Source organism: Rhinoderma darwinii, chromosome 1, assembly GCF_050947455.1.
Source record: "Rhinoderma darwinii isolate aRhiDar2 chromosome 1, aRhiDar2.hap1, whole genome shotgun sequence".
Classification (NCBI taxonomy): Eukaryota; Metazoa; Chordata; class Amphibia; order Anura; family Rhinodermatidae; genus Rhinoderma; species Rhinoderma darwinii.
The window spans coordinates 404671833-404689034 of record NC_134687.1 but is presented as its reverse complement, the minus strand read 5'-3'; the positions used below and the strand labels follow the sequence as shown (position 1 = coordinate 404689034).

At 42.9% G+C, this 17202-nt stretch overlaps 1 protein-coding gene across 5 annotated transcripts in view; it reads left to right on the top strand.

Annotated features, from left to right (window-relative positions):
• DCAF11 (DDB1 and CUL4 associated factor 11) overlaps nt 1-17086 on the top strand; it is a 43606-nt gene extending 26520 nt beyond the window's left edge. For all 5 annotated transcript variants that reach the window (XM_075828883.1, XM_075828882.1, XM_075828886.1 and 2 more), the window contains 7 exons: nt 649-717; nt 2095-2152; nt 7002-7187; nt 7504-7657; nt 7751-7903; nt 10663-10769; nt 16650-17086. In XM_075828883.1, the coding sequence (XP_075684998.1) occupies nt 649-717; nt 2095-2152; nt 7002-7187; nt 7504-7657; nt 7751-7903; nt 10663-10769; nt 16650-16766 (844 nt within the window). In that variant the 3' untranslated portion in view covers nt 16767-17086. The remainder of the gene's footprint in view (nt 1-648; nt 718-2094; nt 2153-7001; nt 7188-7503; nt 7658-7750; nt 7904-10662; nt 10770-16649) is intronic.
• The last annotated feature ends 116 nt before the right edge of the window (nt 17087-17202 follow it).

Genomic DNA, 17202 nt, shown 5'->3' with positions numbered 1-17202 from the left:
ATTACATGGATGCCCATTCATTTGAATGGCTTACATATAATACTAAATTTTTCCTGCAGCGTCCACAGGCCACAACTTCCCCATGCCATAATACCTGATCGCTGGCAGTTTCAGAAGCTGGACCCGAGGCAATAAGCTGATCGCCACAGATCTGGCTTCTGAAACCACCATGGTCATGCCTGAAAGTGGGTGACCTGGTGAGACAACCTATTAACCAACTGTGTGTACCCGAGACTCTAAAGATTGATCTGTCATTATCGGATTACAAGGCAACACTCGGAGACCAGTCAACGTGTTCTGCTGCAAGAGCTGGTTGTACCATTGTCTTCACGGTGAAAAGATTTTCTACAGTCCGCATCTTCTCCATCTTTTTTCTGTCTGTAATAGAACATTTCCGAAAGCAGATGTAGTTGCAAAAAGCTAAAATTGTACATTTGCCCCAGTCCGCACTTTTACATATATTTTTCGTATTTGTAAAGCCAACTCTTTCCCTACTGAACACATATGTTGTCTACTGTGACATGTACACTACATTGTATGGTTATTTCATTAGCATTAAGCTGCAGGGCACACAGGAACCTATAAAGTACATACATTTAAGTAGCCTTGCAATTCCGGTCTAAACGCTGACTTTTTTTATCCAAACAGCCCATCAGAGAGACGTTTTGCTGTTTTTTCTCTCACTGTATCCTGTGACGGTCGGGAAGTGCTTGGCGGGTGAGTAAAGATCTATTTGGAAGCTCAGGAGTATACAGATTTCGTTTTATAAGAAATATATCTGTATGTGCAAATTATTTTATGTGTGATTAGAAGAGATCAGTACAAAATTATGTTAAGTTTTTACTTTGTGTAATGTATGTTTTGTAAGTGTTTGTACATGATTAGAAAAACATGGCTGCTTTCTTCCATAAACCGCTTTAAACCTGGCCATGGGTTGTGTCTGGTATTGCAGCTCAGCACCATTTAATAAAATGGGGCTAAGCTGCAATACTATACATAACCTGTAGACAGGGGTGGCGCTGTTTCTGGAAGAAAGCAGACATGTTGTTTTAATCCTGTACAACCTCGTCAAGTTAAAAACAGGAAATTTTCCTTTTAGGGCTCAGTCAAACAGGGTGGAGTCTATGCGGATTACGCGTCGAAAATTTATAAACTAAGTACAGTGCTATGCAAGTGCATAGAATTTTCAAAATCCCATGCACATGTAGAGGATTTCTCCACTGCGGATTTCAGGACATGCTGCAGAATTTGAAATCCACAGCATACCTATTATGTTACAGAGTCCGACTCATTCATGTGGCACTGGTTTTCACGCGTCGTTCTCGCCATCCTACAACTGATTAACAAAAGTTTCTTTATTAGGGAAGTTTCAGATGCTGTAATATGGCCCCATTTTAGTGTCCGTATTACAGACGCAACGCCCGTACCTCTGGTTCTAATGAACTGAACTTGGATCACTACAACTTTAAATGTCTAAAACTGACATTAGCGTTATACGCAAAATGTTATATCTGACAGATCTGCTCTAAAAAGCATCTTGTAATAAAGTTATAAAAAAATATATATTTATCCTTCCAGTGTCCTCTTTTGTCCGGTTTTAAAAACATTCTGTTCAGCTGTTTCTTAGTTACATATGTCTTCTAAGACAGTTGGGTGACAACCAATATAGCTGCCTTTTACAGCACCCACCTGAATGTCAAAGCTGCCTAGTTATGCAGAGATATATTCCCCATTGCCAGAAGATAACTTGGGGGACATGTATTAGCAGCCAAATTACCCAGATATAACCAAGAAATGGCTGAATAGAATTTGAAGCTGGAAAAAAAGTCTTAAAGGGGTCGTCTAGGCACGGGACCGTTTTCCATACAGATAACCTTTACACAGGATAGGTCATCAGTATATGATCGGTGGGGGGTCCAACACCCAAGCCCCACACGATCAGCTGTTCGGGCACCGGATGTTATGCAGTGTCCGGTGTTGGAAGCAGTTGTCTCCGTACACTGTATAGCATCCGTGCTGCAGTACTGCAACGCTGCTCCTATTCACTTGAACATGATATAGAATTTATACAGATCATGTGTATTCTCTCCACAGAGCCAATGATGGATGTGTATATGTGTACGACCTAGAACAAAACCGTCGAATACTGAAGGTATAGTACCCCATTTCCTGACTTCCACCCGATTTCTTTCTGGTCCTTTTACCTAGTGTTCACCTTTTTATAAAGCAAAATTTGAATGTTTCCCCCCTAAGCTCTTTCCACATCTTTTTTCACAGTCTATGCCTTTGCTCATGTTTTTACCTCTTTTAACCCCACCACGCCCTGTAGATAAAGCGAGCACAGGAGCTGTGCACGCTTTATCTTCAGCGGCTGTGAGCTGTCATACACAGCTGACATCCCGCTGCGATGGCAGTTACCGCCGATCGCAGCCATTTAACCCCTTCAATGCGGCTGTCAATGGCGTCCGCCGCATTGAAGTGGTTGACAGAGGGAGGGAGCTCCCTCTGTACCCCCGGGCCCCCCCCCCCCCCACGATAGATCGCGAATGTTGATGGTTGCTATGACAACCAGGAAGCCGTTGCTAGGCTTCCTGGTTGCCCAGGTACGGTAGCCTATTAGGTGCTGCCCGAGGCAGGACCGAATACGCTAACTGTCAGATGATGAATGACAGTTACAATACACTGCACTACATAAGTATTGCAATGCATCGTACTGGGGATCAGAAGACCAGATCTTCAAGTCCCCAGGTCAGTGTAAAAGAAAAAGTAAAAAATGTAAAACAAAATGTGAAAGAAAATATAAATAAAAGTTTTAACTAATAAAAACAACACTTGCCCTGTTTCCCTGATCAACTCCTTTTATTATTAAAACATGAAAAAAAAACTATACATAATAGGTATCGCCGCGTTCGGAACGGCCTGATCTCTAGAAATGACATTATTTTTACCGCACGATGAACACCGTAAACATTTTTAATAAAAAACAATGACAGCATTTTATTTTTTGGTCATCTTGTCTCAAAACAAATGTAATAAAAAGTGATCAAAAAGTTGCAAGTAACGCAAAATGGTACCAATAGAAACTATTCGTCACGGATAAAACAAGCCCTCCCGCAGCGATATCAACGAAAAAATAAAAAAGTTATGGCTGTCAGAAAATGGCGACACTAAAACATGATTTTTTTAGAAAAGAGTATTTTTATTGTGGGAACGTAGTGAAACGTAAAAAAACTATATAAATTTGGTGTCGCTGTAATCGTATCGCCCCGCAGAATAAATTTAACATGTTGTTTATACTGCACGGTGAACACTGTAAAAAATAAAAAAACAAAACTTGCTAGAATTGCTGATTTTTGGTTTCCTCATCTCCCAAAAAATGGAATAAATAGTGATAAAAAAAAATCGCATGTACCCCAAAATGGAACCAATAAAAATTACAGCTCGTTCCACAAAAAACAAGTCCTCACACAGCTCCGTCACCGGAAAAATAACACGTTATGACTCTCAAAACGCAATGATGCAAAATGACAGCCCAGACTAATTTTTTAGGTCCAATAGAATTTCACAAAATACCCCACATCGTCATTTGCTGGACCCCACAGGTGGACCCTGTAGATGCAGCGGAGATGAGGAAATTTTAGGGCCTTGTGCGGCTTATAGGGCTAGTGAAGAAGTCAAAGATTAGGCTATACTGGAGCTTAGATATTTTGTAAAGTACCCAATAACCCGGCCTGTGCATAAAGGATTGGTTCAAAGCGACCACACCAATCCATGGATTATTCATTCTCCCCATTATTATATCATCCTATTATGCCCTGATGCACTCTGCCCAGCTTACATATGCCCTTGATGTACTCCGCCCAGTTTACATATACCCTGATGTACTCCGCCCAGCTTACATATACCCTGATGTACTCCGCCCAGCTTACATATGCCCTTGATGTACTCCGCCCAGCTTACATATACCCTGATTACGCTGCTCAGCTTACATATGCCCTTGATGTACTCCGCCCAGCTTACATATACCCTGATGTACACGCACATATTACATATACCCTGATGTACTCCGCCCAGCTTACATATACCCTGATGAACTCCGCCCAGCTTACATATACCCTGATGTACTCCTCACAGCGTACATATAGCCTGATGTACACGCACATATTACATATACCCTGATGTACTCCGCCCAGCTTACATATACCCTGATGTACTCCTCACAGCTTACATATAGCCTGATGTACACGCACATATTACATATACCCTGATGTACTCCGCCCAGCTTACATATACCCTGATGTACTCCGCCCAGCTTACATATACCCTGATGTACTCTGCACAGCTTACATATATCCTGATGTACTCTGCACAGCTTACATATATCCTGATGTACTCTGCACAGCTTACATATATCCTGATGTACTCCGCCCAGTTTACATATACCCTGATGTACTCCGCCCAGCTTACATATACTCTGATGTACTCCGCCCAGCTTACATATGCCCCCACATTATAAGCTGAAATACTACTAAAACACCAAGCAAAATCTGCGCTTCAAAAGCCAAATGGTGGTCCAACTGAGCCTGGCAGTGTGCCCAAACGGCAATTTATGACCACATATGGGGTACTACTGTATTCTGGAGAACCTGCTTAACAATTTATGGGATGTGTGTCTACGATGGTACAAGCTGGGCACAACACATTGGGCACTGAAATGGCATATCTGTGGAAAACGACAATTTTCAATCTGCAACATCTATTGTTTACTCATTTTTGCAAAACACTTGTGCGGTCAAAATGCTCACTACACCCCCAGATAAATTGTTTGAGGGATCTAGTTTCCAAAACGGGGTAATTTTTCGGGGGTACCACTGTACTGGTACTATAGCTCAATGCAACATGGTGTCAAAAAACGAACCTTGTAAAATCTCCACTCCAAATACTAAATGGCGCTCCTTCCCTTTAGAGCCTTGCTGTGTGTCCAAATAGCAGTTTATGACCACGTGTGGGGTATTTCCCTACCTGAAGAAGTTGCTTTACAAATGTTACGGTGCTTTTTCTCCTTTTATTTGTTGAGAAAATGAAAAATTTTGAACTAATGCTGCGTCTTATTGGAAAATAATGTAATTTTTCATTTTCACTGCCCATTTCTAATAAAATCTATGAGACACCTGTGGGGTCAAAATGCTCTCTACCGCCCTAGATGAATTCCTCAATGGGTGTAGTTTGCCAAATGGAGTCACTTTTGGGGAGTTTTCACTGTACTGGTACCTAAGGGGCTTTGCAAAAGCGACATAATGCAGAAAAACCAATCCAGCAAAATCTACTCTCCAAAAGCCGAATGACGCTCCTTCCCTTCTGTGCCCTGATGTGTATTCATACAGTGGTTTATTACCACATATGGGGTATTTCCGTACTCTGGAGAAGTTGCTTTACAAAAGTTATGGTGCTTTTTCTCCTTTATTTGATGAGAAAATTAAACATTTTGACCCAAAGCTACGTCTTAGTGGAAAATGAAATTTTTCATGTTTACTGCCCAATTCTAATGAAATCTATGAAACACCTGGGGGGTCAAAATGCTCACTACACCCCTAGTTGAATTCCTCTAGGGGTGCAGTTTCCCAAATGGAGTCACTTTTGGGGGGTTTCCACTGTACTGGTACCTTAGGAGCTTTACATTTGGGACATGGTGCAGAGAAATCAAACCAGCAAAATCTGTACTCCAAAAGCTAAATGGCGCGCCTTCCCTTCTGAGTCCTGCCGCTTGCCCAAACAGCAGTTTATGACCACATATTGGATATTTCCGCACTCTGGAGAAGTTGCTTTACAAATGTTGGGGTGCTTTTCCTCATTTATTTGTTAAAAAAATTAAAGATTCTGAGGTAAAGCTACATCTTATTGGTAAATAATGTAATTTTTCATTTTCACTGCCCAATTCTAATGAAATCTATGAAATACCTGTGGGGTCAAAATGCTCACTGCACCCCTAGATGAATTCCTCTAGGGGTGTAGTTTCCCAAATGGAGTCACTTTTGGGGGGGTTTCCTTTGTTTTTGCACCACAAGACCTCTTCTAACCTGACATGGTGCCTGAAATATAATTTAAGAAAAGGAAGGCTGAAAAATCCACTAGGTGCTCCTTTGCTACTGGGGCCTTTGTTTCAGTCCAGTAGCACACTAGGGCCACATGTAGGATATTTCTAAAAACTTCAGAATCAGGGCAATAAATATTCAGTTGTGTTTCTCTGGTAAAAACCTTCAGTATTACAAGAAAAATTGAATTTCTGCAAAAAATATGAAATTTGCAAATTTCCCTTCCATTTTTCTTTAATTCCTGTGAAACGCATAAAGGGTTAAGAAACTTTCTAAATGCTGTTTGGAATACTTTAAGGGGTGCAGTTTTCAAAATGGGGTGATTTGTGGGGTTCCTAATATAGAAGGCCCTCAAAGCTACTTCAGATCTGAACTGTTCCCTAAAAAAATAGGCTTTTGAAATTTTCTTGAAAATATGAGAAATTGCTGCTAAACTTATAAGCCTTGTAACGTCCTAGAAAAATAAATGAATGTTCAAATAATGATGCAAACATAAAGTAGACATATGGGAAATGTTAACTAGTCACTATTTTGTGTGGTATAACTATCTGTCTAACAAGCAGATACATTTAAATTTAGAAAAATGCAAATTTTTGCTAATTTTCTCAAAATGTTGGTGTTTTTCAATAAAATATTGAATTTATCAACAAAATTTTTTCACTAACATAAAGTACAATATGTCACGAGAAAACAATCTCAGAATCGCTTGGATAGGTTAAAGCATTCCAGAGTTATTACCACATAAAGTGATAATATATTTTGTCAGATTTAAAAAATGAGGCTGTGTCATAAGCTCCAAAAGTGGCTGCGTCCTTAAGGGGTTAAGGTAATGCTCTTTTTTTTCTTCCCATTACATTATCCGAGTTTGAATTTTTGTCTGTGCCATTTCTTTTCTTCTCTTCCACCTAGATTTGCTCTCATGAGGATGATGTTAATGCTGTCTCATTTGCTGACGATAGCTGTCACATCTTATATTCTGGGGGTGATGATGCCCTGTGTAAAGTGTGGGATCGTCGCACAATGCGTGAGGATGATGCTAAACCAGTGGGCCTCTTAGCTGGACATCAGGATGGTATCACATTCATTGACAGCAAGGTGAAAACAATGAAGTCAGGGTATCATGTATTCCTTTGATTCTCTTGTTCTGACTTTTACTGTGATCTGTATTACTTTTATTTTTTTGTGTAATCTTTTTACTTCAGAAAAATTTCCTTTGATCCCAGGGTTCTGACTGCTTTTCTTTTTCTTGCCAGATTCTCATCTGTCTTTGCCTTCTTTCCTGCTGTAATTTTTTTTGAATGAACTTGTGCCAGCATTACTTGTCCCATCATGTCTCCATCTTCAGTTGGCTTTTTTAACTTTGACAGATTTTTTTTCTTTTATATAACAAAATAATATTTTTATGTCCCAGGGTGATGCACGATATCTGCTTTCTAACTCAAAAGATCAGAGCATTAAGCTGTGGGACATCAGACGCTTTTCAGGTCCAGAGGGGCTTGAGGCCTCACGCAGAGCAATCACCCAACAGAATTGGGACTACAGATGGCAACAGGTGCCCAAGAAAGGTGAATTCATTCTCTTTAATTAAAGCCAAAGGTTTTTTTGTGTACATATTATGTTGCCTTTTCTATTCAGCTTATTCTTTTGTATATTTCCAGCTCTCAGAAAAAAACGCCTTCCTGGGGACACGTCTCTGATGACTTATCGTGGCCATGGTGTACTGCACACTTTGATCAGGTGTCGCTTCTCCCCTTCATATAGCACTGGTCAGCAGTATGTGTACAGTGGGTGCTCAACTGGCCGAGTCGTGAGTAAGTGAATAGATTACCTCACCGCCTATAAGAATACTTAGATTTTGTGAGCCACATTTGTACCCACTCCAGATAAATGTACTCTCCAGTTCTCCTACTGCTTACCGTTTTACACATTAAAGGGATTGTCCGACACCATAAAGCGTTCCTAATTGTTGATCAAATGTAAAATAAGGATATTGACTAATATACTTTAGATTTTAAAGCTGCACGGATGTCCAGATTTCAATTCCCCTTCATGTGGTCTCCCCTTAACTGTGACGTGTCAACACAGCCTCATAATACCAGGAGCCCCCCCACCCGTTCTGTGTGTCAGTGACGTAATGAAGTGGCTGGTTGCCTGACTTCGTTTAACTAAGCCAGCCCCTTCTCTGTCACGGCTGGATGGCAGTAGCCCTCTGTCTTCACGGAGCTATCTTTTTTTCAGTGTGAGCCATATGCAGCAATAATAATAATAATAAAGACATCTCACACTGACAGAAGATAGCTCCATACTGACACTCAAGGAGTGTAAGGGAGCTAACAGGAAGTAAGGAGAGCAGGAGGAGGAGGGACTATTGCAGACTAGTCAGGGGGCTATTGTCTTCCAGCCTTGACAGAGAAGGGGCTGGCTTATCTAATGAACTGGGCCAGACAGCCAGCTCCTTCATCACGTCAGACGCACAGAGAGGGGGGGGCACCCTGCATCCTGAGGCTGTTTAAACGTTACAACTAAGAGAGGAGCTCAACTTCTGGGACTACATGACAGCGATTGGGAAATCTGGACATCCGTGCAGATTTGAAAATGAAAGTATATTAGTAAGTGGCTTTATTTTACATTTGCTAAACAATCAGGTTCTACTTTTCTGGAGTCGGACAACCCCTCGGTATCGACTTTTGGATTAAATAAACTGTATGTTATAGCTGACACATACTTGACCAGTGATTTATATAAGCAGGCTATAGTCCATTCAATTTAAAAAATTAAATATAGATGTAATTTCAATATTTTTTGTTTTTGCAGCAGTGTTTTTTATTTAGAAAAACGATCTTAGTTAATTTTGACTTAGTTATGACCTATATTAGCTTTATGCTAATGAGTTTCTCAATGGACAACTGGGCGTGTTTTACTGTATGACCAAGTGGGCGTTGTACAGAGGAGTGTATGACGCTGACCAATCAGTGACCAATCAGCGTCATACACTTCTCTCCATTCATTTACACAGCACATAGCGATATAGCTATATCGCTATTTGCAGTCACATAAACACAGTATAACGTTACTGCAGTGTACGGACAATGAATATACATTACCTCCAGCCAGGACATGTTGTGTATTCATTCTCCTGACCACTTATGTAGCGTCTGTGTGATTTACAGCATAGCAGGCGTAGTCTCGTGAGATTACGCTGTAAACGGTCATCCACAGCGAGATCTCGCTGTTCTGTGCTGTAAATCACACAGACGCTACAGAAGTGGTCAGGAGAATGAATACACGTCACGTCCTGGCTGGAGGTAATGTATATTCATTGTCATGACACATGAGTAGCGTTATAGTGAGTGTATTTACGTGACTGCACATAGCGATATAGCTATATCGCTATCTGCAGTGTAAATGAATAGAGAGAAGTGTATGACGCTGATTGGTCAGCCTCATACACTCCTCTGTACAACACCCACTTGGTCATATAGTAAAACACGCCCAGTTGTCCATTGAGAAACTCATTAGTATAAAGCTAATATAGGTCATAACTCCGTCAAAAATGATCGTTTTTCTAAATAAAAAACACTGCTGTAATCTACATTACAGCGCCGATCACATCATGTACAAGAGAGCCCACTTATAATGTGGTGACAGAGACTCTTTAAAGAGGCTCTGTCACCAGATTTTGCAACCCCTATCTGCTATTGCAGCAGATAGGCGCTGCAATGTAGATTACAGTAACGTTTTTATTTTTAAAAAACGAGCATTTTTGGCCAAGTTATGACCATTTTTGTAATTATGCAAATGAGGCTTGCAAAAGTCCAAGTGGGTGTGTTTAAAAGTAAAAGTCCAAGTGGGCGTGTATTAGGTGCGTACATCGGGGCGTTTTTAATACTTTTACTAGCTGGGCGCTGTGAAGAGAAGTAACATCCTCTTCTCTTCAGAACGCCCAGCTTCTGACAGTGCAGATCTGTGACGTCACTCACAGGTCCTGCATCGTGACGGCCACATCGGCACCAGAGGCTACAGTTGATTCTGCAGCAGCATCAGCGTTTGCAGGTAAGATCGACTTACCTGCAAACGCTGATGCTGCTGCAGAATCAACTGTAGCCTCTGGTGCCGATGTGGCCGTCACGATGCAGGACCTGTGAGTGACGTCACAGATCTGCACTGTCACAAGCTGGGCGTTCTGAAGAGAAGAGGATGTTACTTCTCATCAGAGCGCCCAGCTAGTGAAAGTATTAAAAACGCCCCGATGTACGCACCTAATACACGCCCACTTGGACTTTTACTTTTAAACACACCCACTTGGACTTTTGCAAGCCTCATTTGCATAATTACAAAAATGGTCATAACTTGGCCAAAAATGCTCGTTTTTTTAAAATAAAAACGTTACTGTAATCTACATTGCAGCGCCTATCTGCTGCAATAGCAGATAGGGGTTGCAAAATCTGGTGACAGAGCCTCTTTAAAGGCACAAGTGGAAAGTTATTCCTGAACATTAGCAAATGTCTCATTAATTGGCTTGTTAATTATAATTCTGTAATTCCTTGTTTTTATTGTTTTGTTTTCTCAGTTTACGACTTGTTAACGGGGCAGATAGTGAAGAAATTGGCCGACCATAAAGCATGTGTGCGGGACGTAAGCTGGCATCCATGTGACAACAGGCTTGTGAGCAGCTCTGTGAGTAATAACAAATGTATACGGTGTAACATTCTGTATCATTGTAATGCTGCATTGTAAAGACACTGGGGACCCCAATTGATTACATTTTGCCGCCTTTTGCACCATTTTATTTAAATCATTTATATATTAACACCTTAACGACCAGGCCTATTTTGGCCTTAATGACCAAGCATTCTTTTTTATTTTTCTCATCTTCACATTCCAAGAGTTATAACTTTTTTATTTTTCCGTCAACATAGGCGTATGAGGGCTTTTTTTTTTGCGGGACGAGTTGTCTTTTTTAATGCCACCGTTTTTTGGTGCATATATTATATTGATTAACTTTTATTAACTTTTTTGTGGGAAGAGAATTGAAAAAAAAACGCTATTCCTGCATTGTTTTTCGCGTTTTACATTTACGCCGTTCACTATGCGGTATAAATACCATGTTACCTTTATTCTATGGGTCGTTTACGACGATACCACATATGTATAGGTTTTTTATGTTTTACTGCGTTTGCACAATAAGAAACCTTTTAAATAAAAATAATAAATTTTTGCATAACCGCATTCCAAGAGCCGTAACTTTATTATTTTTCCGTTGATATCGCCATATGAGGGCTTTTTTTTTGCGTGACAAGGTGTAGTTTTCAGCGTTACTATTTTAGGGTGCATGGGACTTATTGATTAACTTTTAATATATTTTTTTGTTGGGGGAATGGAGAAAAAAAGCGAATTTGCTGGTTTTTGCGGTTTTTTTGTTTGGCGTTCACTATACAGTTTAGTGAATGTGTTAACTTTATTCTTTTTGTCGTTACGATCGCAGTGATACTATATATTTGAATTTTCATGGTTTTTTTTTTAAATAAAACCAAATTTTATGGAAAAAAATGGTTTTATTATTACTGTTCAAGTCATTTTCTTATATTTTCAAAAACGTTATTTTACTTTATTTGAACCACTAGGGGACTTCACCATGCGATCTTCTGATCACACATATAATGCTTTGTATACTTAGTATACCAAAGCATTATTGCCTGTCAGTGTAAAACTGACAGGCAATCTATTAGGCCATGCCTCTGGCACGTGGGAATGCGTGAACAGACTGCATTACCCGACGTACATGTACGTGAAAATGCGGGAAGGGGTTATCTGACTTGATAACGTTTTTTAGAAACAGCTGCAACGTTCTAAAAGAAAAAAAGAATCAGTACTCACATATTCTTTCCCCCGGCGATCCAGCGCTGATGCTTCGACGGTCCTCTCTTTGTGTGTTTACATGTGGCCAGCATGTGACCACTGCAGTGAATCGTAGGCCTCAGCGGTCACGTACTGTGTTCCTAGCATGAACGCTCCATGATGCCAGGAATATGGCACGTGACCACTGAGACCTCTGATTCGCTGCAGTAGTCACATGCTGGCTGCATGTAAACCAACACCGGGAGGACCAACGGTCAGCCAGGGAAAAGAACAGGTGAGGAGTGATTCTTTTTTTCTTTTAGGACATTTGCAGCTGTTTCTAAAACAAAACAACACGTCTACAGCTTGTATGTTTTGAATATATTGACAAAATAGAATTTCCCAGGTTCTCAGAGGTTGTCTAGTTTAGAAAACCCATTTTCAGATAACCTATTAGGTCATTCTGAGCTAAAAGAGGGGGATACCCGGTTCAGAATCCTTATCTATTAGCTGGGGTGTAACTAGGAAAGACTGGGCCCCATAGCAAACTCTTGACTGGCCCCCCCCCCCCAGGTGCCACAAGCAGCCACTTATAGATAGTGCCGCCTGTAGAATGTGCCATACAGCCCCCCTGTAGACAGTGCTGTACAGCCCCGCCTATAGACAGTGTCACACCCCACTTGTAGATAGCGCCATAAAACCCCCCTGTAGATAGTGCCAAACAGCCCCCCTCGTAGATAGTGCCGCACAGCCCCCCCTTAGTAGATAGTGCCACACACAGACCCCTGTAGATTGCGCCACACACAGACCCCTGTAGATTTCGCCACACACAGACCCCTGTAGATTGCGCCACACACAGACCCCTGTAGATTGCGCCACACACAGACCCCTGTAGATTGCGCCACACACAGACCCCTGTAGATTGCGCCTCACACAGACCCCTGTAGATTGCGCCTCACACAGACCCCTGTAGATTGCGCCTCACACAGACCCCTGTAGATTGCGCCTCACACAGACCCCTGTAGATTGCGCCACACAGACCCCTGTAGATTGCGCCACACACAGACCCCTGTAGATTGCGCCACACACAGACCCCTGTAGATTGCGCCACACACAGACCCCTGTAGATTGCGCCACACACAGACCCCTGTAGATTGCGCCACACACAGACCCCTGTAGATTGCGCCTCACACAGACCCCTGTAGATTGCGCCTCACACAGACCCCTGTAGATTGCGCCTCACACAGACCCCTGTAGATTGCGCCTCACACAGACCCCTGTAGATTGCGCCTCACACAGACCCCTGTAGATTGCGCCTCACACAGACCCCTGTAGATTGCGCCACACACAGACCCCTGTAGATTGCGCCACACACAGACCCCTGTAGATTGCGCCACACACAGACCCCTGTAGATTGCGCCACCCACAGACCCCTGTAGATTGCGCCACCCACAGACCCCTGTAGATTGCGCCACCCACAGACCCCTGTAGATTGCGCCACCCACAGACCCCTGTAGATTGCGCCACCCACAGACCCCTGTAGATTGCGCCACCCACAGACCCCTGTAGATTGCGCCACCCACAGACCCCTGTAGATTGCGCCACCCACAGACCCCTGTAGATTGCGCCACCCACAGACCCCTGTAGATTGCGCCACCCACAGACCCCTGTAGATTGCGCCACCCACAGACCCCTGTAGATTGCGCCACCCACAGACCCCTGTAGATTGCGCCACCCACAGACCCCTGTAGATTGCGCCACCCACAGACCCCTGTAGATTGCGCCACCCACAGACCCCTGTAGATTGCGCCACACACAGACCCCTGTAGATGGAGCCACAGCGCTCCCCCTTGTGTATAGTGCCACACAGATCCCCCTTGTGTATAGTGCCACACAGATCCCCCTTGTGTATAGTGCCACACAGCTCCCCCTTGTGTATAGTGCCACACAGCTCCCCCTTGTGTATAGTGCCACACAGCTCCCCCTTGTGTATAGTGCCACACAGCTCCCCCTTGTGTATAGTGCCACACAGCTCCCCCTTGTGTATAGTGCCACACAGCTCCCCCTTGTGTATAGTGCCACACAGCTCCCCCTTGTGTATAGTGCCACACAGCTCCCCCTTGTGTATAGTGCCACACAGCTCCCCCTTGTGTATAGTGCCACACAGCTCCCCCTTGTGTATAGTGCCACACAGCTCCCCCTTGTGTATAGTGCCACACAGCTCCCCCTTGTGTATAGTGCCACACAGCTCCCCCTTGTGTATAGTGCCACACAGCTCCCCCTTGTGTATAGTGCCACACAGCTCCCCCTTTTGGACAGTGCCACACAGCTCCCCCTTTTGTATAGTGCCACACAGCTCCCCCTTGTGTATAGTGCCACACAGCTCCCCTTGTGTATAGTGCCACATAGCCCCCCTTGTATATAGTGCCACGAGGCAATGGTGCATCCGGGAAAGTTGTATCAGCCAGGGGGTTGTCAATCAAACATGGAAAGGTGGGTTTGGAGGCAAGACTATGTGACTCTTCAGGATAGCGGCACCGCCCCATGACCCTTTAATGAGTAATTAAAAGTGGATTTTAAAGATTTTGCTGATCTGAAAAAAACATGCATTTGGAAATATTGTCAGGTCATGTATTACCGCATGGTGGCGGTTCAAGGGGTTAAAACTACCAGACAGGTTCCCATGAAATATACAATGAACTGAAAACCATTCCATCTGCCCTGCAATTTTGTTGTTATAAATATATATAATTACAGCTCCAGAACCAAGCTCTGACATATATACAGTACCAGAACAAAGCTCTGTACATAAATACAGCATCAGAACCAAGATCATACATATATACAGCACCAGAACCAATCTCAGTACATATATATATATATATATATATACAGCCCCAGAACGAAGCTCAGTACATATATACAACACCAGAACAAATACAGCTCAATTTAGTGCAACCCCTGCCATATAGGTTTGTACGACGTAATTCTACAGCTCCCAGCATGGCCTGAACAATGGTAAGGATATGCTGGGAGATGCTGGTTCACAAAAAAAAAATCATACCACCCATCATCTCGCTGCAGATCATACAGTGACTACAGTGCTGATTTAGAGGCAGAATAAACATTTACATGAAGTGACTCACCGGTGACTTCTCAGATTCTAGTTCTATTCTTCTCCCTCCGGTCATGACCTCTATGATGGATTTCTCCCGGCCACGATCCATTTCTGCAGTTTTCCGCTCAGTTGTCTTCAGCTTCTCAATTTTAAAACATTTCTGCACCTATAAACGAAGTTAAAATTCCCAACACCTCTAAATATAATAAAGCGCCATACACTGCACCACTAACTATAATAGCGCCATACACTGTGTCCCTGAATATAATAGTACCATGCACTATGTCCCACACACACACACACACACACACACACACACACACACACACACACACACCGTGCCCCCTGTAGATAATGCCCCCATAGCCCCCTGTAGATAGTGACCCCCATAGAGCCTCTGTAGATAGTGCCCTACATAGAAGCCCCTGTAGATAGTGCCCACATATGGACTCCAGAGCTCTAAGGCAGTAGTGCTAACCACTGAGCCACCGTGCTGCCCTACATATAGCTTCCCCTATAGATCGTGGTCCACATATAGCCCACCTCCGTAGGTAGTACCTCACCTATAACTCCCCCTGTATATAGTGTCCCACATATAGCCCACCCCTATAGGTAGTGCCCTACAAATAGCTCCCCTATAGATAGTGCTCTACATATAGCCCACCCCTGTATATTGTGTCCCACATATAGCTCCCCCTGTATATAGTGCCCCACATCTCCACATATAGACCCCTCCCTGTATATAGTGCCCCCCAACGTAGATAAATCCCCCCACTGTAGATAACGCCACTCCGTTTTAGTAGGAAAAAAAAAAATTACATACTCGCCCTGATCCCGTTCCCGCACTGATGCATGTATTTGTACCGGCGTACTATAGATGCAGGTACAATTACTGCAAGAGGGGGTGACTGCCCAGCCCATACATGTTAGAGGCGCGGGCCCCGTAGTAGCGTTGCTACCGCTTTAGCAGCCATAACAGCTGCTAGCAGCACCACCGGGCATATGGGCGGGGGGCGTGTCGGCTAGCGGCACGGGCCCCCTCAAGATGCGGGCCCTGTAGCAGCCGCTGCGGCGGTAGTTACGCCACTGTCTATTAGCCAAAGCGAAGATTGGCTAAAGAGTGTCTCCAACATTGGAGGATCTGTCCAGTACCATGCATTTTAAGGACTGCCTATTGGTTTTTGGAGCAAATGTGTAATGCTTAATTTCAACTGTGGTGGCTCTGCAGGGAAGTTGAACTCTTGTTATTAGGCATCCCCACAAAATAACCATGAGAGTGCTTGAGGTTGACAATACCTGTTGTAAACAATAAATCTGCCAGTGAATTGTCCATCTGACGTCACCGGTGAAATAATCTCGTGAGCGCTTTATCCATGGCCTCAGATTATGTGCTCACAGATTACTGATCTATGCATACACAGATTACTATCATAGTTTCTAGTGTATATGTACACCTAGATCCCGAGGAATGGACAAAGTGGTCACGTTATTATAGCACTTAAATTCTCCCCATTGAAATTAGATTAACCAGTTGCAGCATAGTGTCAGTATTGGAATCACTGTACTTTTATTTATTCTCTGATCTTATATTTTCACTTCAGTGGGATGGCACAGTTCGTGTGTGGGATCACCGCCAGTCTGAATTTTATGAAGAGGATCTGCGCACCCCACCACTAGAGTCTGAAGGCAGTCCTGCTAGCAGTTCCTCCTCCTGGTAGCCAACTGTTAGACCACTAATATGCTTGGCTTGCTATGTGGGCAACTGAAGATGGACATTTCTGCTTACTATGTGTAGTTTGGTGAATGTAATGGTATGAAGAATGGATTTCTTCTACTGAATTAAAATAACTAAGGACGACTGCAGTTTGCGGACCGAGTTAGTAAAACTCTCTGTAACAAGTGTCAGATTTGGTGTTGGGATTCCTTGGGACACTGCAGTGACACCTGTTATTGACATATGGTAAAACAAAGATGTACTATTATGGTGTGTTTGTTGTGTCCTGGCTTCTATTTCTATAATAAACTTGTCCCAAATTAATGTATATTGCCTCTTTATAGCAACAAAGTCTCCAATATTTGGAAATTCTGTGTGGTTGCATGTCTTCATTTTCACCTGATTAACTTTACACGCAATTCCAGACAAGAAAACTGGAG